At 41.1% G+C, this 24,215-nt stretch overlaps 3 protein-coding genes across 4 annotated transcripts; all 3 read right to left on the reverse strand.

Moving 5' to 3' along the window:
- Positions 1–625: 625 nt before the first annotated feature.
- On the reverse strand, positions 626–10,745 carry atp6v0a2a (ATPase H+ transporting V0 subunit a2a). 2 transcript variants are annotated; one of them, XM_072372187.1, is made up of 20 exons: positions 10,089–10,745; positions 9,609–9,687; positions 9,292–9,389; positions 7,849–7,986; positions 7,380–7,456; positions 7,156–7,282; positions 6,977–7,059; positions 6,798–6,891; positions 6,510–6,722; positions 4,604–4,754; positions 4,366–4,505; positions 4,118–4,275; positions 3,930–4,020; positions 3,728–3,846; positions 2,886–3,096; positions 2,678–2,797; positions 2,479–2,595; positions 2,083–2,200; positions 1,807–1,978; positions 626–1,591 (listed from the first exon to the last, which is right to left on the reverse strand). In XM_072372187.1, the coding sequence occupies exons 1-20, from the start codon at positions 10,197–10,199 to the stop codon at positions 1,489–1,491; spliced, it is 2,520 nt and encodes an 839-aa protein (XP_072228288.1). In that variant the 5' UTR covers positions 10,200–10,745; the 3' UTR covers positions 626–1,488. The 2 variants fall into 2 exon arrangements, with proteins under 2 accessions (XP_072228288.1, XP_072228287.1); XM_072372186.1 differs by having other exon boundaries at positions 7,380–7,477.
- A 788-nt stretch (positions 10,746–11,533) lies between these two features.
- nfkbil1 (nuclear factor of kappa light polypeptide gene enhancer in B-cells inhibitor-like 1) lies at positions 11,534–14,641 on the reverse strand. The gene is made up of 4 exons (XM_072372297.1): positions 14,272–14,641; positions 14,053–14,165; positions 12,561–12,672; positions 11,534–12,475 (listed from the first exon to the last, which is right to left on the reverse strand). Exons 1-4 carry the CDS (start codon positions 14,543–14,545, stop codon positions 11,889–11,891), a joined length of 1,086 nt encoding a protein of 361 aa, XP_072228398.1. The 5' UTR covers positions 14,546–14,641; the 3' UTR covers positions 11,534–11,888.
- Positions 14,642–20,493: 5,852 nt separating this feature from the next.
- Positions 20,494–22,547, reverse strand: LOC140277106 (apelin receptor B-like). Its single transcript, XM_072372008.1, has one exon. The coding sequence runs from the start codon at positions 22,439–22,441 to the stop codon at positions 21,362–21,364; it is 1,080 nt and encodes a 359-aa protein (XP_072228109.1). The 5' UTR covers positions 22,442–22,547; the 3' UTR covers positions 20,494–21,361.
- Between the last annotated feature and the right edge of the window lie 1,668 nt (positions 22,548–24,215).

Raw genomic sequence — 24,215 nt, forward strand, 5'->3', positions numbered from 1 at the left:
ATTATTAAAGCCATTAAACCACTAAATTCTAAGTGCGCCAAATTTGGCAATACGTACTAAGATATTAATATCTCAGTCTTTGAGACTGAGTTGTACTGTGGGATTTAAACCACCAGAGGGCACTCTTTCCTCTTTCTGTGTCCAACCAACACATTGATTCAACTCAGTTTTCGATATACAGTAATACTGTTCGTTTATGCCAAAAAAGTTTAGATTATCATGATATCGTTATCAAATACGTTTTGTAAGTTACCAATAGTATTTGGGGATAATACATCATAACAAACACATATACACAGAGATGGAAGATGGTCCCTTTATCAAAGTGAATTACTGATAAGACTGAAAATATTTTTTAAGCAAATGTAAATGTATGTAAGACTAAGCAAATATACGTAAAATGAGTAGCTTTCTCAATGCTTCCATGTGAAAATTATCTTATTGTTACAAGAGAGATAGAACTAGTTGTGATGCCTAATTTTACTTTATGTTACTGAAAACACATTTCCAGTTCTTTAAAAAGTTAAATCCTGTAAACTGAGAAAAAAAACACGAGAACCATAATACATGATTAATGGGGATAATAAAACCACAAAGACCACATAATTTGCTTGCATTTCTCAAAATCTTTATTCAACACATCAGAAAGGTAAAATATTAGACTCTTGTACAGACAATAACTTAAATAAATACCATCAATTATCATAATTAACAAATGCAATAAGCAGTTTAATCAAAGAAAGGCCTAAGGCTTGACCTTTTCTGGATTATTAGATGTTTTCTTATCGATTATAGGGAAGGTTACGTTGAAATTAATGTCATAATAAGTAAGTAAGCAAACAGTTAATTATTTTCATTTGGCATCATCACAGTCATTAGTGAAAACTTTCAATTGTACAATCATTTCTGCAAAGTGCTTTGTGAAAATATGTCTCACAAAAGGGTTGTAATGCTTATTATGTCTTTACATTTTGACGCCTGCAGCTTTTCTTTTTCATCGTATGGAGTTTAAACAAAAAAAGAACAACCCAAAGACATCCCCATTTCATCAACTGAACAAAATATCTATGGCACTACACCAGGATGCTTGATATGAGTCTAATTTGACTTTACATTGTGCTGTGTAACTGTTTAAATAACCGTGCTGTAAAGAATACAAAACCAGTTTACACAGCACAATGCAAATATATTATTCAACGTCACCCAGCAAGACTGACGAGTGGTGCTGAGCAATATTTAACCCCCAAAACGAGATAAATAACAGAAGAAAAACTCTGAACCTCCTAATCTTCAGAGGTTTGCTGGGTACAATAGTAAGGCAGTCAGCACGGCCGATAACATTTAAAAACCATCGAGGTGAAAAACGTTGCTACAACAATGAGTTTCAGTTCAGTGTCTTGAAGGTCTGTTGTCGTTATCACAGTGTGAATTGTTCCAACTCATTGTGCCCTTCCCTGTTATAAAGTTTGCCTCCATTTGTCAAAGGGTTTAAAGCAAGCCATCTTGCTCAAAAACCGAGGGCAGGAGGGAGAAGTCGAAGGGCACAAACTTGACGCCAGTCCCATGGTAGAATTTGTTCTGAAACTCAACCCTGAGGAAAACATTAAAGCAAGCAAAGATACTTTAAGGAAGGGAGAATAAACAAAAAATAAAAACCCTTTAGGGTAATGAAACACAGGCACAGATCTGTAAATTCAAGCGCATATCTTAGTGTCTTATCACACTATTTTACATTCTTTCAGTAAAGGACAATTCTGAGCATCCACATCAGTTGGTACAGTGAAATTAAAGAACACTGAGACTCACCAGTGAAGTCGGAGAGCGTGAAGGAACGCTGACAAGCCTTCCATGACCAACAGGATGGACACGGTAAGCGTGGCGAAGAGGCCGAACACAGGGACTAAAAACACTACCCCGACTTTTGTGGTGATCCTGAGGCCAAGGCGCATAACCATGGCCCAAAGCACCTCTGACAGCTCTAAAACCCACAGACACAAAGCACACAGAAATAAAGAATCTCAAGCCAAAAGTGAGCAGGAGCAAAGAGGCATAGCGGGATCTACTTTTTCTGGCTGAACTTACGGGCATGAGCCAAGCTGAGTGCCCAGAGACGTAGGTAGGATGCAGTGTTGGAAATGCAGCCCAGGCAGTACTCTATGGTGTGGATGGCCTGGTGCAGCAACACATCCGCAAAGTCAAACTGCAAAACAATTCAAGCAGTGCACAAGTTATCATGCTTAATTCACAGTGATGAAAATGAAGTTAAGATCATCTGGCTGTCCTGTTTGAATGCAATGTGAAGTGTCTCTTAACGTTGTAACGTGATCACATGATACTGAACTGGCTCTACAACTGACTTTTCTTCTTATGCCCTACTTTCAACTTCCTAATGGGCAAATAGCATTAACATTTCAAGTGGATGAAAAAGTGAGCTAGTGCCTGATCACAGACAGATTATTATTTTTTTTAGTTACTGACCTGTTTGGGAATAGCTTCTCTGCTGGTCGTTTCACCAAGTCCTTCCTCTTCATCATCTTCATAGGACAGTGTGACAGAATTGTCATCCTCACTTACACGCCTCACCCTCTCGTAACCCTGAAGTCAGCCAGGAAAATCATGATAAACTACTGACATAAGAATCAAATTAGGAGGCTGCAGGACTTTTGACTAGACTTACTCTGCGCCTGCGCAGGCCTTTCCCTCCACGGTACAGCCAATACAAGTAAAGAGGTTTCCCTAACAGCAGCACAGGAACGGACAGCATAGCTATCACAAGTAGGAATACTTGCAGCCCAGTCTGTGGAATCAAAGTAACAAGCTTGAACTCATGCTTCACCAGGCATCATAAACATATCTGGGGAGCAAGTGTTGTCTTCAACAGTTACCTGTCCTGGGTAGAGAGGAGCGATATCATTCCCCTGCATGACAAACATGTTGATAAAGTGGATGAGGATGCTGGGAGCCTGGCTGGAGTCCCGTGCACCAAATGCCAACCACTTGTAGAGAATCATGAAGACCAGGTAGCCAAAGAGACAAAGCAGGAAGAGCAGCTCAGGGAGGAAAAGCAGATAGACATTGAATTTCTGTTGGAAGTGCCTAATGGGAGAAAAAAAAAAAAAAGAGCATAGAGATAAAAGAAAAAGTCATAAAGTAGGGATGTGATGATTGGATCTGTGAGGGCTTACAAAACATAGAAACAAAGTTTATGAGGAACAAGTAATGACCAGAGGTGCTTTATGTCACACTGGCGCAGGCAGAGGGCCACAGCTTGTTGTTAAGGTGGTGCAGTAAATAAATATTTTTGGCAGGTTGTTACTATGCTCCAATCAATTATTAATATTCCTATCTATTTAACCCTCTGAGGTCTATGATCACATGACGTCATTAATGTGCTCAGACCCCAGAGGGTTAAAGACATTTAACACAACTGAAATCCAGGCACTGAGGTGGCCTACTCAGCGACATTCCAGGTGATGATTTCTGATTTCAATGCATTCTTGGGTTCAATGTCTTGCTGCAAAGGCTAGTGATTGCCAAGCCTCAGTTTAGGTGCTGAAGGTATTATTAATTAAAGCTTATAAGAGCTTATAAATTTTAAGCCTATATAAATTAAAACTGCATAGGCTTCGTATCATATTTGCAGAAACACAACAGAATGCTTAACAAACAGTGATGTTATATCGAGATTAAATAACAATATGAGGAAAAGTTATCTCAAGCCACTTACAAGTGGTTGAAGACACTCAGCACCACTCCAAAACTCATGTGAATGACCCCAATGACAACTGACATCTTCATTTTATACGAGTTGAGGAAAGACAGCCGGTTCACCGCCATGTTCCATATCTGATGGAAGATCACAGAGAGTCTCAGTGAAAATAACATGAGAATCTCTGTACTGGCTTACGTGCCTGAGTGCATGTACTCACAGGGTCAATGCCAAATGGGTACGGTCCATTGAAGACTCCACTCACATTTGGGTCCAACGTGAGCAAAGCATTTGTTTGGAGTGTTTTGTTTCTGCGGAGTGAAAGACAAGAATACAATGAAAAGCCTCTGTTCAAACACATCATGCAGTGTTATAAAAATGGACTGAAGCTTTTTCACCGATACTCACGTCCACTGCTGATTTGCAAACATAGCCCTAACGCTCCATCCAGAGCCGAATATATTCAGAGACTTGGAGAAACAGTCATTGTAAATGAGTCCAGTATAGACTGAAAAAAGCCCCATCATCAGGATGATGTAACGCCCGTTGAAAAATGTCAACCATATCTGAGACAACGAGGACACAGCTATCAGATAAAACTAATTTACAACAATACAACTCAGCGTTAAAAGTGAAGCCAAGCGCTCATTCCCTACCTCATTACTTGTACGTCTCTTCTTCTGCTTTTTCTCCGTCAGCACCATCCACAAGGCAAAGAGGCTCATTACCATCCCGTGGCCGAGGTCACCAAACATCACAGCAAACAGGAAGGGGAAAGTGATGATGGTGTAGGGAGCTGCCAGTAACAAAATAAACATGTTTATTCTGAACTTAGCAAAGGAAAGCTAAATAAATAAATTAACAAATAGATACTTCACTAAACGTAGTTCTTACCTGGGCTTACCTCACGATAGTCCCCCACCCCATAAGCCTCCACAATGCTCTGAAACCCAGAAGTGAACTTGTTGGTTCTTAAAAGCGTAGGTGGGGTATCGGTGCTCGGGATGCGGTTCACGAAGGACGGCACAGTAGCATCACCTTTCCTCTGATCATGAAGAAATTAATGTAGGGAAGCGAAGAATAATAGTAAAATTAATGTTGACTGTTAGGGCATAGGGAAAAGAAAAAGACAGGAGAAAATGCAGAGTTTTTTGGTCCCAGGTTTTTTTCCCCCCAGTTCTCAAAGAGGAATCTTCTGTCAAACAACCAACTATGCCGGCTATTTCAGGCACAGTTGCTGGCACACGCTTTACAGAAAAAGAAGAAAATACTCATTGATGTGAATCTAAAAAAAACAAATAAAAATGCTAAAGTTAATGATAGAAAAAGTAAAGAAATGAAAGTGGCTAAATATAGGAACTTGAAACAATGGTATACTTTTACCCCTACATATAATTCACTATCAAAAGCTGTAGACAGGTTGCTTACTTACAAACATTACTGGATGGGCATAAGACTGTGTTAAACTTCTTTAACGTCCATTTCAAATTCTTGCTGACACAAGAATGAAATAACTCCGTCATAAAACACCATTACATAGTTCAGAATATACTTGTGACTTGTGTAACTAAGACTTGTGGAAAATTAAACTATTTCTACATCATCTCACCTGGTTTTTGTCATTAGTGATGTTTAAGGAAAATGAGTACATACAAATCATTAACAGACACTGATAATTATGTCCTCTGTGATTTTCCGTATTTGATTAAGTTCTCTAAGTAATGACAAGAGATAAAGTCTTATGACACAGGAATCAGAGTTTTGTATTCTGAGACACTAAGTGGGCACTGTAGTGACTTTGCTGCCTTTGGACTTGTATTAAATTATTCAGTGTTTTTACTGGCATGGATCCGTAATCTTCTTCAGCTCTTGGCAGAAGGATATAACCCCTTGAGAATATTTAACAATTTCCATCCATCTTTTTTGTTGGCCGTTGGTAGAGTGAACTGCCTTGTCATTTGTCCTCAGGAGGCTGTCTCCGCCAAACAAACCAAGATGAGCAATGCTTTCTGCCCTGTAGTTGGACGTATAGTACTTAATATAGTTCCTGAGTTGTCCACGAGCGCACTGAAAATACAGTGCCATAATATATGCAATAATTAACATTACATTAGAAAAAGCTTATGAAGATGCCTATTTTTTCATGTGGAACCAAAATCCAGTTGGTTCCCATATGTGCAATTTCTCCATCGATACATCTGAAATAGTGGAGTCGAATCATGTAGTAATGTTACAGCAATAAGAAGAATCTTGTTCACAAGTAAACTGACAAAGTGTAATGTACTTGCATCATCTTTGGGGGTTTCTGAGCATATCAACCACCTGACATGCAGTTCAAAATGACCATGAATCTCACTTTACAATTGTCGACTAAGTACTTTCATCTGTCTTGCTGACAGTTATTTGCACTCTTCAAAGCCACCAGATTCCATTGACAGAAACAGTAAATTTACTTAGCAGAATATGGGGGTTATTCTTCAACTCCTACCCTGATCAAAGAGACAATGGTAAAGCAGCACCCACCATGGGCTTTTTTAGGTAGTTATATTATATTTTGCAGTTGTTCAGTGCAGCTTACTGCTTAAGTGCTGTGTCACGCTTATCCATATTGGGGGAGTGTTGACTACAATCAACTGTAGGTATTAAAATGACTCTAAATACGTTATATAACCCCACTGCAAAGAACTATAACTGTAAAAGGCATGTGTATAATTTGACTTTTCTGTAAAGTTGAATGGGAGGTGCATTAAAATAATGTTTCTGACATCGTCAACTATAACATATGGTGCATTATACTCACTGAACCCTCTTCAAGCGCTCCTCTGAGGTTGGCTAAGTCACTGACGGGACACCACACCTCAGCAATCAGACACTTGTTGGTAACATCAAAGCTGCAGAGGTTGAGGATGTGATAGATTGCCTTCATCTTTTTCACCTGCACCACCCAGGAGTAGGCCGACTCTGCGGCCTTCTGCAGAACCTGCTTCAAGTAGTCCTCAGTGCGATGAAGCACCTGCAGGAGACAACAATTACTACAAAACCCACTGAGAATGTGTGAACATGTTGTATTCTCCAACCCAGGCCCTACATTGTTAAGGTCTTGGATTCGTGTTCTTAAGCTGTCCAACACGTCCGCTCGTTCCTCATCGTTCTCAGGGTGCGGATATAGGTGACAGTGGTAACTAAGGGCGACAAAGAAAAATGCTGACAATGAGGGATGATGCATGATCTGTGAGAGGTTAAGTCGTACAGTGAGGGAACTCTTACCAGTCACAGATCTTTTGAACTTTCTGTCCAATCTGGTCTCCCCAGAAAGAGATGAGAAACACAACACTTTTGTTTATTTCACCCTGTAATCACACAGTTCAGAGATGTCATCATGGCAGCCCTGTCGGAAGTCAAAAAGTCATAAAGTGTGGAAAAATTACTTTTACAATTGAGCTCACAGTATCGAGATCAGCAAGGCTCTCATCCACTTCGGCGTAGCTCAGAATGGTGTAACCTTTACACACTCTCCACAACATGCGCTCAAATGCCTCCACCTTCACCCGCTGGATGAGTCCTGAAACAAACCTGCACCCAGGACGAAGCAGATTAAGTTAAGGGTGTGTGTTCTAACCATGTTTCGATATCCTGTGACGGTTTATGAATGACTGATATTGCAACTCACCCAAGTTTTGCTCCAAGTCTTTGCATACCAGTGCATCCTGTAACCGAGTCTGTCTCCATAGTGGGGAACTCTTCATACTGGGGACCAAGAGCCTCATGCTAGTTATAAAAAGGAACATGTTTCATTTGTGATAGCTGACATTAACTGCTCCTGTTATGGTTCTTGTAAACAGAGCTGATGTCATGATGCTTATTTTCCCCAACTTCCTGTCTCACACAGACATCACTGTTGCAGTGGTCACAGTCTGGATGAGTCAGGTGGTGCTTGTAACGGCTGAACTGTGACCGTGTCATTAATTAAAGCCAGCACCGCTCCTGGTCACCAAGGCAAATTAAACACATCAGCGACAAGAAAACAACTGGTGAGGTGCGGGGGAGGCGAGTCAGGAAAGATGCCAGGAGAATGGAGCTTGGAAATGCAGTACATGGACAGTTGGGAGGAGAAATGAGCAGCTGATGAACACACTCACTCTGGAGCGGCTGTGAATGAAGGTCCGCGTGATCTTCAGCATGTGAGTGTATTCGGTGAGCTCCAGGAGGTTTCGCTGAAGCTTTTCTTTGTTCTTCGCCACCTCGCTGAGCTCCATCTCCAGCCTCTGAAGCTGCTCCTGGATATCACAGTGAACACCAGAAGTCTGAATTTGTCAGAAGAATAGCCTGTTTATGCAACTTTGGGGCGACGCAAGAAACAATGTTGATTGTAACTGGCTGCAGAATACGGTCACAGGTGCACATCTTTAAAGAAAGACTGCATATAGTGGCATGCAAACGTTTGACCTTTTCAGTTAAAAACTTTGGAATAGAGGATGAAATCATCTCCAAAAGGCATAGAGCTAAAGAAAAAAAAATCTTTTTAAACACATCTTTACCAAGATAGGTGTATGGTGTTAGTTTCGTACAATTTTAAGGTAAAAATAAATGGCTTTGAGAGTAATGATGTAAAGCTGAAGAAGGCCACAAGAAGACAGCAAAGCAGGTAACTGTTTCCTCAGCTCTTAATATAAGTAAGAAATAGCAGTTCAAATGAACAGAGGAGATCAAGCACAAATCTGAAAGGCCAAGAAAACCAGAGAATTGCTCCCAGTAAGGGAAATCAAAACCCACATCTGAATACGAAAGAGTAAGATATAATCAGACTGTGGAGTGATGGTGCGCTGTTCCACTGTGCCGCCAAATCTGCACAAATGCAACTTTCACAGAAGATCTCCACCGTAAACTTCACCATCAGAGGCCTGATATCCTAATGGCTGATTAAGTTAGAACAGAACTTTTTGGCTGCAATGAACAAAGGTAGATTTGTAGGAAAAGGGCTGCAACATCGTATCAAAAGAACACCAGTCCCACTATTAATCACGGGGTGGGTCCTGTTTTGGGATAGTGCTGCAGTTAGTGGCATTTCACTTGTATTGGGAGGAAGGATTTTAGTGTAACACCTGCTAATTTTGAGAGCAAACATCACACTGTAAAACAGAGCATTCATCCTGAAAAATAGCTTAAAATCACAATTGACCATCTCAAGGGCAGCAAGCTGAGTCATATCACGGACCTCACTGTCCACAAACTTCATTGAAAATCTACATATACACCTCAGAAACATTGTAGATGGAAGGTCACCAAGAACCTCAATGTGCAATTTAGCCTTTTGTGTGATGAATAGATAAAGAGCCCACAATAACTGCTGAAGTACTGGACATGCAGAACAAGCTGCAAAAGTAAAGCAGCAGTGCGGCCCAAACTTTGGGCTCTTACCGTTTAGTTGTTGTGAAACTGTAAAAGTTGGAAGTATAAGACTAATCTTCCTTAAAATGTTAGCCAACTCTGTCACATTTGAGTTTTTGTCTCCAAGTGTCGTTCTCCATTTGCTTCACTATTCACACTGGCAAAGATTTTTCTTAACACCTTTGAACACTTACCATGATCTCAAGGACCTGTCTGGGTGGAGGAGCAAGTGGGCTCTCATCCTCCTCTGGAACAGCTATTTTAGCCTTCTGGATCTCCCTCAGAAGGAAGCCTGCTCACAGAAATAGCTGATAGTGCGTTTCACGGTAATTACTCAGTAAATGTCAGCGTAATCTGCTTTTTTTTTTTTTTTTTTTTAAAAACAGTCTTTGAGGGACCATTTTAGACAGAAAAACAATTGGCCTGGGAGCCATTGCCTGGGATGCATGATTAATTGTCGAGGTGCATGCTCAGGCTACACCCACGTCCAGGGTGGTGGATGGTGACTTACCCAGAATTCTCTCCATCTCGTCGCATCTCTTAATTTCGCTGACAAAGCGCCGCTGGAAGGAGCTGACACTCGGGTTGAGCTGAAACCAGAGGAGCATCGCAAATCAGGTGGCTGCAGTACACGCATGTGCAGACGAGGTATTCAGGTGCCTCCGAGTTATTCTAAGACTCTTAATTGTCTGTTCTTCCTCTTATTATCATGGATTCTAAGCAAACATAGGAAGTTAAAAACCTTTATCTACAGTTTCCAAGCCAGGTGGACTATTTTGTATGTTATATTATAGTGACTCTATTTACTTTAGACAGACAGACAGACAGACAGGCAGATAGATAGATAGGCATGCATAATCAGAAAGAAAAACGAGGGTACAATCGATTTATAATGTCTTGATTCACACTGTCTTTTAGTAATAATAAAAAAGATAGGAGTTTTATTTATTTACAAAAAACAAGTATGGGCATCATGAGACTCTCTACTTACATCTCTGAACTCGACCAGCCCCAGCTCCCCGAGCTCACTAATGCAGTCATATTCGGAGCCGGACTGCAGAAACAATTGCGCCAAGCACATCTCCTCACTTCGAAACACCATCTTTATCTGCCAGACAGACACTTCTCCTCCGTTGATAATCTGTCTGGAGCCTGCTGAACCTGGACACGAGCCGCTCGCTACACACCGAAACGGCACATCGGCGAATTCGACGAAACGACCCGCTTAGCCAATTAACTTCCCCCTGCCGGATTAATTATGGTCTAATAATAATGACACTTTTGACAACAGGAATGGTCCTCATCCCGGATCTCTGGGTGTCGCGCCGGTTTGTCCCCCACCCCTTAGAGTCGCCTGATGTCTATTGAATAAACCATTTGAAACAAAGACGAAATCTCACAAATACACCTTTCGCGTCGACAGACCGGAGAAAGGCGTCATCCGGTAGGCTCCTTTACCTTGAACACCTGTCATAACAGCGCAGAAAAACACGGTAACTACGCAACGCTATGAACGAAAAGCAACGAGCAAACTACAAAATGAACTATAAACCCTCCTTGTCGACAAGCGAGGTTAAACGCTAACTGGCACGTTAAAAATAAGCCCCAGTCAGAAATAGGCTACGGCCTTTATTCGCTCCACGTCGCTGGGCAATTGACACAGATTGCGTCCCCGGGTTGCCAGATCTCGTCTTCTCCTCTGAAATAATCAGGTTTTCTTGATTTACAGTGGTGTTGCTGCAGCCTGTGGGCCAAATGGAGATTCAATTTGACAGTGAACGGTTTGAATGACAGCAAATGTGGTTTTATCTGGCCATAAATCCGTTTGCCTGACATGAATTTACCCCGTGTCGACGTTAGATCTGCTTCAGTTATCATGTTGTACATTTCTAAGCTTAACAACTAGTGTCACAGCAATGCCTCCTAAGCCCAAAGGAAACGCAGCAATATAAAGTGAGACAAATAGGTAATGAAAATAAAGACATCTATAAATATTAACGTAAGACAAATAAAGGGTACATTTAAGAAACGTGCAAACAATTCGGCTCTTTCCTTTGTTTCGTTTTAAATTATGCGGGAATGGCAATCGTGTATTTGTGTATCTCTTTAAGAGGGTTAGCTCACAAACCTGGCAACCAGTGCATCAGTTTATTAGGTTGCATCGCTGAAAGCGGCTCGGCCATCTGCTTTTCTTTGTGTGTAACATCGTATATTTGGGGTGTTTGGGAGTGATATGTTAATTTTGACGTTCGTAGAATAAATGTCCGCTGGAGATAAACTATTATCGCATCAGCAGCCCGTTTCAGATGAGAGATGACTCAACACAAATGTTACCCAGGGTTGGAGACACATTTTAATCTTAAATGTATATGTTACGTATTTTTCTTGGTGCAGATGCTTTTGTCATCGCATCAAGAGCACGTTGTGTAGACCCCAAAAAAGAAAGCCTTTGTTGCAACGGTCAGAGCTTCGATGTCTTCATGACTGGGTGAGACATATACAAAAAAAACAACAAAAAAAATACGATGCAGCTGTAGCAGACTACTCAATTCAGCAATGAATAAAAATTTCTTTTGATTAAATGGTCTGACATTCAGCAGAGCCCCTTCACTTTAATTTAAAGCCCTTACAGATCGCTCACCACTGATAACAAACAGGGCTTTCACCTGCAAGGGCTGTGAGGCCAGAAATGCTGTCAACAACTGATTGGCAAGAGGCCAGATTTTATTGGTCTTTTGAAGTCTCTCAGATTTCCAGTGCATGAAATGTGTGGCTTGTCCATGCGGTGATTTTAAGTCCTGAGACTCTGAGCCAGTCTGTTGAGTTCTTGTGACAGAGCTGTGACCGTATCCAGGATCCGCTGTTTGTCCCCCTCTGTTAACCGAGCCTCACATCGTTGAGCAAATTTATCCGGATGCCACAGCGCTTGCTGCTTACGGATTGCTTTACGGAACACCTCCAAGGCCTTTCGGTCCACGCCGTGCAGCATCACATCCACCATCTCCTGGACTGTGCCTGTTGGAGCTGGCCAGGGGATGTCACTGTAGCTCAGTTTTGTGCTGGCTGACGAGGACGCGCTGCTGAAGGTAGCAGCACATCTCTCATCATACCGACGCTTCTTTCCCTGCCGAGACTCTTCCTCTTTACGTGCCGCTCGAGCCAGATACTCCTCGTGTTCCCTCTGCAGCCTTTTGTGCAGCTCCTTATGACTTTCCGCTTGTTCCCTCTTTTGCCTACTGTTCTGCTTTTTCCAGCTCGAGGACGACGACGCCAGTCTTTGAGCTTCAGCGTGTTTTTTGTCAAAATATTGTCTTCTGATACGATCAGCCCAGTCCCCAAAGTCCTCCTCGTCTTCGTCAACAGGAAGAAAATCGTCAGCTGTAAGAGAGAGAAAAAAAAGGTGCGTTAGAATCAAGTGGAAAGAGACTGAATCAAATTTGGCACTGAAGATTTTTAGATTTACCGTCATAAGCGCCAAATGTTTCGCAAAATTCATCCTCGCATTCGCCAAACAGCTTCTCAACCCACTCCTTCTCAGGGTCAGCCCCAGGCTCACGGCTCATGTTGTCTGCGGTCTAATGGAATTTAGGGAAAATAGATGCAAATATCAACCCAAAGAGAAGTGAGATGGAAAATCCAACACCAGCCAGATTTCCATCAGCGTTTCCAGATGGACATTAGAAAAGGTTGAAAAGTATCCAAAACCATGACCAATTTTTGCAAAACAGATTTTATGTGAACCTGTTACATGACGGATCACATAAATCATAAGCTGTTTCTGTTTTTAGAGAAGAAAAACTTCCTTTAGCTACTAAAGGAAGCTACTCTGGTTCATTGGAGCCGGAACCACAGCTTCGTTTACGCAAATTTGTAGTTCTCAAAACTTTACAGAAACATGAAGGTTTGAAAGTAGGTATGGTCTAATTAGTGACTCCTGAGTACTAATGAGAACGTGCAGTGCTGGTCTTTCCTATAAGCGAGCTCAGCAGTGATATAGGGCACCATCTACTGGGGGGTGGTGCTGTGGAAGGTCAGGCAGCTGGTACCGCAAATCTAGGCCACCGTAGCAGCTTCGTCAGCATCAAAACAAAGAGCTAAAGCCACGAGTTGCCCGCAAGTGGAAACAACCAAAAGCGAGAGAAAAACAGACATTCATATATTCCATTGTGTCTTTTCTCCCTTTTCAATCACTGCCTCGCTGTCCGTGGAAGCTGTTTGTGTATTTTTACACCTCGTCCATGGGTCAGAGATCAGCATGAATAAACACTAATATGTTTATTCAGTTTTGAGTGCACATGAAAAACCCTCAAAAGCTCAGCATCATTAATAATTTTAATAATTCAAAGGGTTATCGTACAGTTAGTCAAATGTCCTCTTCTTTGCATACTTCTGCTCTTATATCGTCCTTAACAGGATCACTAATTACCGATTATATCAGTTTATTAAAAGCAGCCTAAACTGTACTATTCATTACTAAACAGTACAATTAGTTGTTCTATTTCATAGAGCACCAGTGATGAGGTTACGGCTCCACATGGGCCTTAATAGCACTGATTAGTACAGCTGATGTTCCCACCTATAGCAACCCTGAGTGGGAAATTCTGTTTAATGATATTCATTTCTAATCATCCTGATGTTTATAACCTTCTATTATTCAGTTTTTTAAAAACACTTTCAGACAACTGAAAAACAATAATTCCTAACTGAAATGGAATTAAAAAAATGTTCACACCCCAAATAAAGTGAATTATAACAACAAGAGATGGTTTACACTATAATCAGCCTTACTGTCATCATAGCTCTATCTTCACAACATAAAGTGTGATTTGTTGAACATTTTTTGTTAAGAAGAGTTTTCTTTTGTTTTACCCCTAAACATCAACGAGTAGACAACTTGATCGTTAGCTGATCTTGTACTAAGATCAGTGATGTGAGAACTTCAAACAGTCGTTTACCTCTGAAGGTTTCATCCAGTTCAACAGGTCCAGTGGTGTGACTCCTGCTCTGTTTGGAGCATTCAAAGCTTCAGGACATATCTTTTTGAGGGGAACAACCAGGTCATCATAAACTTGGAGAAGACCACAAGAAAAAGAGGTAGTTTTTCAACAGCACTGTTTAACAAACACCAACTGTGCTCATGCATGTTAATCGAGTAAAAATCCTCTTTTCCTCACCTGTTTTTCCGTGTTTTAGGGCCCTGTTAGCTGCGATGTGCAGCGCCGTGTCTCCTTTGTGGTCCTTCTGAAGAACATCGGCTCCGTGTTTCAGCAGCAGCCGCAGAACAGCGTCGTCTTCCAGGGAGCAGGCCAACTGCAGCGGGCTCCTCTGCCTCTTTCCCTGTGTGAAGTTCACGTCCAGGTCCCGATGCTTCCGCAAGTACGACTTCAGCTTCAGAAGACTGCCTTCCTCCACGTACCTCCACACCCGTGCCTGTCTGTGGGATACCATATTAGCTTCAAATACAACTGAAGCTAATTATTTAGCTTCCTCTGGCCTTGGTTCGGTGGTCCGTCTTCTTAATAAGTCCGACTCGTTCGAGAGCCTGCACACTCAAGTTCCGGCATCAGAATAGTTACCACACAATAGTTCTACCGCTAGGTGTCAGTATTGACTATCTTCTCTAAAAGACATTCGCGTTGTGCCTCATAGTTATGGGATTGACCCTTTAGCTGTTTCCAACTAAACTGACTTTGCCTGCGTTGTAACCTGTATTGCTTCCTCTATTTTTGGTGTTTTTTCAAAATGGTTATAAAAACATCTTTGAATTACACTTTTTAAGATGCTATTTTCACCTTTAATCAAAAATATTTACCGTATTATGCCTCTGGAACTGTATTCTGCATGAAAGCAGCTTTCTACAAAGCTAATTTCCCAGTAGTCATCTCCGCTCTCTGTGGGTTTTGTGCTTCAGCCTTCTTTCAACATACCACCTGTCCTGAAGCTGTAATGTAAAAACGTCATCTGTGTAATGTTGTGTGAATGTAGGCTCATGTACAACAGCGGTTGAAAGCCACCCTCAGTAACTGTTTTTTAAAAGTAAAAATCCCCTTTGAAAAACCAAAGTATTCATGTGTTTTCCAGCATACACAGGCCTTACACAATCCTGTGCATTGTTTTGAAGTTTGATATATACCCACCATCTCATACTGGTGAGTGTTATGACTAGATCTGGTGAATTGAGGCAACTGTTACAGCTGTCTGACAACTTCTTTTCACTGTTCTCTTGGGCTTAACAGAGAATTAACAAAGAACCTTTATTTAAAAGCAACATCTACATCTATGGGCTGTGGACAGGATTACAGTGAGTTTATTTAACTCAGAGACTGTATAGGTCAATTAGACTTTTTCACCCATTTAAAAGCACATAGACAGTTTGAAAGCTAAGATTGGAAAAACAGTATTTAAAGTTTGATTTTAAATTTTTAGCCCTTAAACAATTGATGCACTTTGAAACAACATACTGAGGTACCAACATTTTTATTTCCTAACATATATACATAAAAAATGTGTTTTGCTTTCTGTTATGTTTAATGGATGTTTGAGCTTTGGTGTGTGGAATAATGTTCAGAGGTATGTAAAACTTTGGATACTCAAGTGCCGATAGTTTAGATGAGAGTAGAACTAGTCCCCTGTATAGTTTGAGTTACAGATTCAACTCTGTTTTCAACATTTTGAACAAGACTTGTTCATTATTTTTCAGTTTTAGGGGGGAAACAAAGAGAAGGAGCACCATGCAGATGTTTAAGAACCCAAAGATATTAGATCTATCAGAGTTTAATTAGCTTGTCTTGGGTGTGGCTTGGCAAAAATCATTAGAAAATGATTCATGCAAATTTATTAATATCCTGACGCTTTAAATTTGTCCAACAATCAGCAGCAATTCTAAAACAGAACCTTTTAGAATTCATGGGTAAATGTATGTTTGGAACAAACAAAGTGTAAAATTGAATGAAAAGAAAACCTCTGCGAATGTTAGGCACAGGAGTGGATGGATCAATGTTTGGACCTGTGTTGCAGCCAGAGGAAAGGGAAACATTTTACTGTAGAGGACAGAATGGATGCACCTAAATACCAGTAAATATCACATCATCTGTAAGAGAAAAAGGATAGTGTCCAGGATGATTCTAAAAAGAAGTCAAAGTCAACAGTGGATTAACTTGAGAGGCATAAGCTGAAGGTTTCCCAACCCAAGCATCATCGGTAATCTGTAAAATCGGTGCATGCAATATGGCCAGAGAAACCTGGAGAATTAGAATCTTTTGCAAGGAAAAATCTGTTGAAATCTCTAAATGAATTATAGCTACTATGAAAAAATGTTGAAACCTGTGATATTTGCCAAAGGAGATGTAATTGTTCTAACCATGCGGGGTTATTTTTGGCTATTTTGAAACAATAATAAAAAAAATCTCTTTAGAAATATATATCTCATAGAAATCTGTCGTGTTTACACTTTCACACCATTTGATAGTCACAGTTTGACCTGAACTTCTTCACGTGACTGTATATGCAGAGTCTGACACCAGAAGACTGCTTTAACATTCATCTGACTGAAGAAAGTTTCTTTCATTTCCAATCTGAGAGTAAAACATGGATGTCGAAGGACAATTTAATTGTCCGAAACATTCAGAACTTTCATACTTTCTACTGAGAATGGGCTCTCTATGAAATCAAAGACATCTCGTGTCACTTTGTTGAACCCGAAATGAATAACATTTACAAATGACTCTGGAGGACAAAAAACTATTGGATAAAATAATTCCATAAAACAACTTAACTGGAGTTTTATGTGGGTAAAATAATATCATGCAAAGGCAGTTATTCCAAGCAGAGTATTTTTAGATGATTTAGAACATGTACGGACTGGGCTATAACCTTGTCCTCTGATTTACGTTAAGAGGACATGCTTTGTGTCCCCAAGAGGAAGTTGAGTCTGCACAGTCTCCACAATGTGACTGTGTAAACACCAGTCTGTTTGTGCAAACAGATTTATGCCCCTAAAACAGTTGTAGTACAGCTACTTCCACACATACACAAGCACAGTGTGTAGCTGCAGGTTGTTCTTACAGAGTATGACAAAATGTGGCTGTAACAACACAGGACATCTGGCTGACATGTAGCAAGATTTAAGTGGACTTTTCCATCTCCACCTTGGTTATCTATTTGTCCAGCCTCTCTGGATGTTGTCCTGGTGTCATTTTTTCATTTTGCATTACCTGTAATGTTGAAGTCAGTGCAGCTGAGCCTCTGAACTGGCTCAGGCCCGTTGCAGATTACAGGGCCTCCATTTAGACCTGAGAGAGGGGAGGATACACAATGGAGAGGATAGAGAAGAGAATGAAGGGACACTTTGTGCCCATTGAAGAGGATGATCTTCTCTATCCCGAGATCCGGAGTCACCCAAAGCTTGGACACTTCCGCTCTTTCGGAAACGACGTGTCTCCACTAATGATGGCTGTCTTGTGCGAAGGCTTTTGAAAGGTCTGCCAGTGTGAGAGGAGGGAGAGATGCAATGAGATCTGGCAACTTTGGAGCTTGACTCACATGACTGCCACTTGATATGTTATCAGTCTTATTTGCAGTAGAATTTCTTTGTTGCACACTCCCAGTTAAGATCTTTTACACTGCAGTTGGTTGTTTCTTCGTATGCTCATTGTGTAAATTAAGCACCTTGTCCTCTAAGACCTTAGGTGGGGCATCCATCTTCGGCAGAAGGCTCTAAAAGCAGAAAGATGCCTCTGAAAGACAGGATATCCTGATCAGGAACCTCTACCTTGCCCACCCTCCTTGGACCCTTCCTGCTTGGCTTGCTGGCTCCTTTCCAATCCATGGGGGCCTCTAATTCTCTCGGGATGATGCAAGGAGGAGTTCTGGAGGGACTGTGTGGCAGGAAGCTGAGGGTCCTCCAAGACTCTTTAGGGGTCAGCATCTCATCCTATCACTCCATGGCCGTAACAGGCTTAAGGTCCGGTCTACTGGCCGTGCTGCTCAGCCTCTATTGTTAGGACTGCGGGGAAATGTGTGCACACTTCCTTTGTCTATTTTCTGCTTGACCCGGTTTATTGGGCTCTGATTTATGCCAGCAGGACATGTGTTTCCAGCATACACGGGCCTGGCTGCAAGCCTGATTTAAAACAACAGAATAAGTGACTGTTTGTCACCCATTGATATGATAATGAATGGTTAGCTTGTGCTTGTTGAAACTCTTCTTACCTTTGCCTTTGGACTCTAGTAACTGACCAGAAAGTATTCAGTTCAGTGAAGAGGGAGGGTTGGGCATTTTCATAGGCTTTGTGCTGTGTTTAAACATACCCCCCAAAACCTGAGAGGATTAATTGGTTTCAAGTCAAAGGTTTATTTTCATAAGAAAAGAAATAAAGAAAGAAATTTAAGTTCAGCAGTAAGACATCTCTCATGTTATATTTGGCTTTGAGCAGATGAAACCAGTTTAGCTTCAATAATCATTTGTGAAAGACTCATTAGACAGTGAATATTACAATGTTAAAATGCTACTACTGAGGCTCTTTACTTTTGCAGACAGTCAAAACAGAGCAAATTATTTCAGTATGTTCATCATACAGTTTGTTTATAACATGTTAACCTAACATGTTTGGAATAGATTAAATGCTCATGGAATGATGAGCACAGTGTTTAACTTCACAGTTGCAGGCCAGAAAATGTATCTCGTGAAAACTGTGGACAGAGACTTGGTTTCTTCATTTCTTCTGAGGACACGTGAATCCAATAAAAAATAATAATTAAAAAAGTCAAACTGCTTTCTTGTTGGTAGATATAATGAAAAAGGATTGAGAGTTAAGTGTAGTGTCTACAACACGATAATAGCCGTAATTAGTGGCATAAGTTTGTTATCGCTTATTTTATAGAGCTTTTTTTTTGTCTCTCTTTTTTATTTTTAATCTACACTTCATGTTTGCAGAGAAAATCTTTGCAAAGTCCCAGAGCTCAGATTTTCAGTATTTGCTGAAACATATTTAAAATGTTCATTTTAAAGTTGTTCCAGTTGTTTGTTGTTCCATAGAGAGGGAAACTGAAGACCGTTTCCACCCTGGGGATTCCCTGCGGCCAGTCTGCCTCCAGTGCAGACATGCTTAATTTTCACGCTCAGTAATTAGAGGGGAATGAAATCATTTGTGTGATCATTTCTGAACAGTCAGTTCAGACAAACACCCAACCCACATATGATCAAAGGGGATAAATCACTTTTCTCGCGCTGCCGTTTGTGCACTTCATGCCATGAAATCTGTGTAACGCGATCACATAAGCTTCATAAAACTCGAAAAGCAGTGAAAATGATCTGTTCAGATTATCTTTCACAACCAGCTCTGTCTTTGATGCCAACAGGTGGAGGATAATGTGACAAGTCATTTTATGAAAACTAGCTGCAGCATGGAATTTTGAAATGCACTGTAAACTGCTTCTCCAAAGACTCTTTAGTACATAGATTTCATCTCTATTATTTCACTGACTGTTTCTGTTAATGTGGCAACAGCAGCCCAGGAAGCTCTTGCGTTTACATTTAATTTAAAGAGTAACACAAATACTTTTTTGCAGCTCTGTGTTGAGTTGAAATTAAACAGTTGAGACAGTAATGAAGCAGGCAGAATGAATGTGGCTGCAGCTGTTGGGTTTCTGTCTTTTTGGATGACAAATTCCTGTCAGAAAAAAAGGCACAGCTGAGCTTTTATTCCTACAGAAAGTTCTTTGTGGCCACATTTACACAATAGGTTCTCAAATGTGTTCTGTACGTTAAGCCATGGTCCATCACAGGTATCACAAAGGGACAGATAGTCGAGGCCCACTACAGATCTATAATCAAGGATTAGTCCAATCCCTCTGCCTCCCGCTGTTACTGATTACATCCTCTAAAAAGCTCATTACAATCAAAATTGGTTAATCACTGAATTCTACTTTAAAGCTCAACAACCCGTTGTAGTGTTAACTTACTATAGCAAAACATTTAATGATTACAAAACTGATCATAGTTGATAGATTTGGCATAATACGGGGACTCAAAGACGACTTTAGATGCTTTTTGGGACTTAAGTTGTGGTAACAAGCACTTTGAAGATTTTTACATTTTTGGTAGCAAGCCAAATATCCTGTGACTGATCCAGTTTAGAAACTTTTGTATTCGCTGATTGTTTGTGTGAATGAATTGTAAGAGAAAAGGGAAACAGAAGTCGAGAGCGCATTTCCTGCAGACATATGCTTTGATTTCAGCCCTGCCAAACACAATAGGAGGGAGACGGCCTCCTCTGAGCAATGCAGTAATGCAGCAATGCAGCAACAGGAAGAAGCACACTCACTGGACAGGAGAAAATACATTCCAGCAAACTTAACAAGCTCTCAGAGGGAATAAAGTGACACCGGAGAGAATATTTGTTTCTTCAAAGCACCTTTTTTTAATACAAATCATAGACATGATTTCAAAATAAATGTGTATTCACAAAATGATTTCATGTTGTCATAAAGGACAAATTTCAATTACATAACAACACTCTACACACACAGACAGAGCACATTCCTACACAGTCAGACTGTTAAAACAGTCACATTTTAATTGGACCTTTCAACACCCTCAAAACATTTATCAGCTGCCATCTGTCTGTCTGGTCTGTCTGCAAACCCCCCACCCCAGCATCCCTAACTCCTTCACTTACACACTCACAGTTTACAACACCCTTATCTGACTCCAACACCTCTTACCTACTGGCACACCCTCCTTACACACACAAACACACAACCGTAACTCTGCCAGCTATGGTGCAGATACCTTAAGACTTAATCGCAGAGCAGGTCATCTGAGAGATATGACATCTTGAGTGCTTACAAGTGAAAACAATAACAGCAGCAGCGAATGCACAAGTAATACAAATCAATGTATTGGCTTCAGGACACAGAATTCAAAGCTCAGCACTTTGCATAAAGTCCACATTTGAACCAAGAGAAATTCATAAGCACGTAGTCCACCCTTTTTTTTCCCCTTAAAGTTTTATGATTGTTCCCCTGTTCAGTTTCTCTTCCCTGCCATTCATAGTGAGGCAGGAGTTTCGGTGTGGTCAGAACCCCAAAACCATCAGTCCTCTTCAGTCCTTAGTCAGAGGGGAGGGGGGGCAAAAGTAACACCCTGAAACTGACTGCAGATGATCTGCAAGCAAGCACCCAATGCTGCAAAGTTTTGATTTACCTGCACTGTTCTGCATTGTTCACCTCCTCCCCAGCATGCCTCTGGGGCCACAGCTGTAGTCACACCTTTGTGGCCAGAGACTGAGCCTCTGTCTTCTGTGAGGAAAGGGAACTGTGTGGGCTGGCATGCAAAAACTTTTTCAGGTTGAGCAGACACAGACACTGGGATCTGAAGCGCAGGTCAAAGAAGGCATAAAGGAAAGGGTTGAGGCAGCTGTTGACGTAGGCCAGGCAGGTGGCATAGGGGTGAGCCAGCAGCAGGAAACGTAGGAAGTCACAGGTGGTGGGGAACAAGTCCAGGTAAGAGAGGGCATCAACGCTCTTCAAAACATGGAAGGGAATCCAGCAAGCAGCAAACACCACCACCAGTGTGGTGATGATCTTCAGCAGTCTTCCCTTGCGCTGGTCTTCTTTACGCAGAGTGTTGAAGTGGCGAGTGACAGTGCAGCCGATAAAGCAGTAGCACACCATCATCGCCAAGAATGGAAGTAGAAAGCCAAGAACTGAGGAGGAGATGCTGAGACCGGCAATCCACAGGTTCTCCTGCCCTATCTTTGTCACCACCAGGCTGAAGTCCATGGCACAAGAAGTACGGTTGGTTTCTAAATCATATCTGGTGGTGCGAAAGACAAGAGTCGGGGCAGCCAGCAGACCAGAGAGCAGCCAGATGGCTGTCAGCGAGCCTTGCATGTGGCCACGGGTACGCAGTTGGGTGCTGGACAGGGAGTGGACAATGGCAAGATACCGGTCAAAGCTCATGCAGGTGAGGCAGAAGACACTGGCATACATGTTGAGAAGCACCACGTAGCTGCTGATCTTACACAGGGCCATTCCAAAGGGCCAGTGGTAGCCCATGGCTGTGTAAACGGCCCACAGAGGCAGAGTGACCACAAAAGTGAGGTCAGCCAGGGCCAGATTACCGATGTAGACGTCAGCAGCTCGTCGCTTGCCCTGGGCTCTCCAGACGGTGAAGATGACCACCCCATTTCCAGAGAGGCCCAGGATGAAAATAAGCATGTAAAGCACCGGGATGACAGAGTATGACGGCGTCCACTCTGAATAGTCACACATGGTGGAGTTATCTGTTTCCTCATAGTCGTAATAGTCATAAGGAACCACAGTCGAACTCACAATCTCCATTCTTCTTCTATTCCTCTTATCCTTAATCTGAAGAAAAATATCTGTTTGGGGCAGATAGATCCACAGAGCACTGTAAAGTCTGTTGCTTTGTGAGAAATCTCCACACCCTTATATACCCACACCCGACTTGCAACCTCCCATGAAGACCCCTCCTCCTCTCTCACTGCCCTCCTTCTCTCCACACTGCACACTCAGACACTTGTCTCTTTATTCATTTGATTAGTGCCTCACTAGAAAAATACACAGTGAAGTCACTTTAAAGTGTGTAAAACACGTAGTCTTTAAATATTTCTTGAACAAGAATATATTAAAAAATGGAGCGGTCTAAAGCACCTTTGTTGTTTTAGTTTTAAATTGCATTACAAAATATAATTAAAACAGTAGCTTTATAGAATGAAAGCTCATTACACATGCTTGGTGAGGGGCCTGAGTGTTACGCCTGGACGCGTTTCATGAAATATTTTTAATAGCAACTGACAGTCGTACTGGCACCGGAGCACCCACATTATCTAAAATAGCTGAGAACTTATTTACACTTCCTGCCCTGTTTTCTTTTTTTTTTGGTGTTGTCTGTACATGTTCAAACATGTGGAACCACAAACTATATATATAAAAAAGATGCACCTTTAATTAAATGTAGAATTGATATAGAAAATGTTGACATTTGACCTCCTATTGAAAATATTCAAAATAAAAAATTCATTGTTACTGTAGTTTTGCCGAGACTGCTTTGGTCATAATAGTTTGCCAAATAAAATAAAGAAAATCTTAGTCTTATGACAATATATATGACACATGACGACGCCTTTAAAAGATCAGGGAGAGAATACTATATAAACAAAGAAAAACGAAACATCAGTAAACACCCCACGATATAGATATAACAAGTTTTTTTCTTCTTTTTTTTTTAAACGCCAGCTTTTCTTTAAAAACTAGAAGAATTTGAGCATTTTTTGTTTGAGATGTTTTAGACATTTTATAAACTTACACGGAGGGAAATTATTTAAAACAAAAAAAAGGAAAACATTGCATAAATAGAAACACTGAAAAAAGGGTGTGTTGATTATTTTTCTTTAAACCCCCGACAATAAAACTCTAGTCCCTAACATACTGTACTTCAGAACACTTGAGGTCGATGGATGACAGATCAAAGGAAAAACCTGAACCTTGGACCCCCACAGAGAAGGACACTGTCATGCTGTGGGGGTGTTTTGCAGGCATGGTTTTGTTCCTCTTGGCCACTGAAAGTAAAGTCTCTCTGCAAATCAACACAAAGTTGTTCTGAGTGATCACCTTTATCCTATGATGAAACATCTCTATCTTGATGGCAGTTGTATGTCCCAGGATAGCCCAATGTCATAAGACACAGACTGTTAGCTGAGTTTGAAAATGATAAACATCATATTGTACAAACTTCATAGTCACTAGATCTCAGTTAATTTCACCACTAATTGGAGACTAATTTTTAATCATCACCACCATCAAAACACCAAATGAGGGAAAATCACTTGAAAGACTTGAATGTTCAATCCCTCCAGTGGAGCTCCAGAGATGTGAAGAAGCAATGCTACAGTGCATTGGAGCTGTTCTTTAGGCACATGGTGGCCCCACCACTGCGCACTTTGGCTTTACTTTATACTACTTTCTGAATGGTTTAATCATTCTCATTTATGTGTCTGTTGCAGTAGTTTTTTACACAGAAAAGTTACACCTCATTCCCTTTATTCACCCTAAATTAGTTGGACAGCCTCACTTTTAAATCTAAAGCATATCA

The sequence above is a fragment of the Leuresthes tenuis genome, unplaced genomic scaffold, assembly GCF_036924035.1.
Source record: "Leuresthes tenuis unplaced genomic scaffold, fLeuTen1.0.hap1 SCAF_19, whole genome shotgun sequence".
NCBI lineage: Eukaryota > Metazoa > Chordata > Actinopteri > Atheriniformes > Atherinopsidae > Leuresthes > Leuresthes tenuis.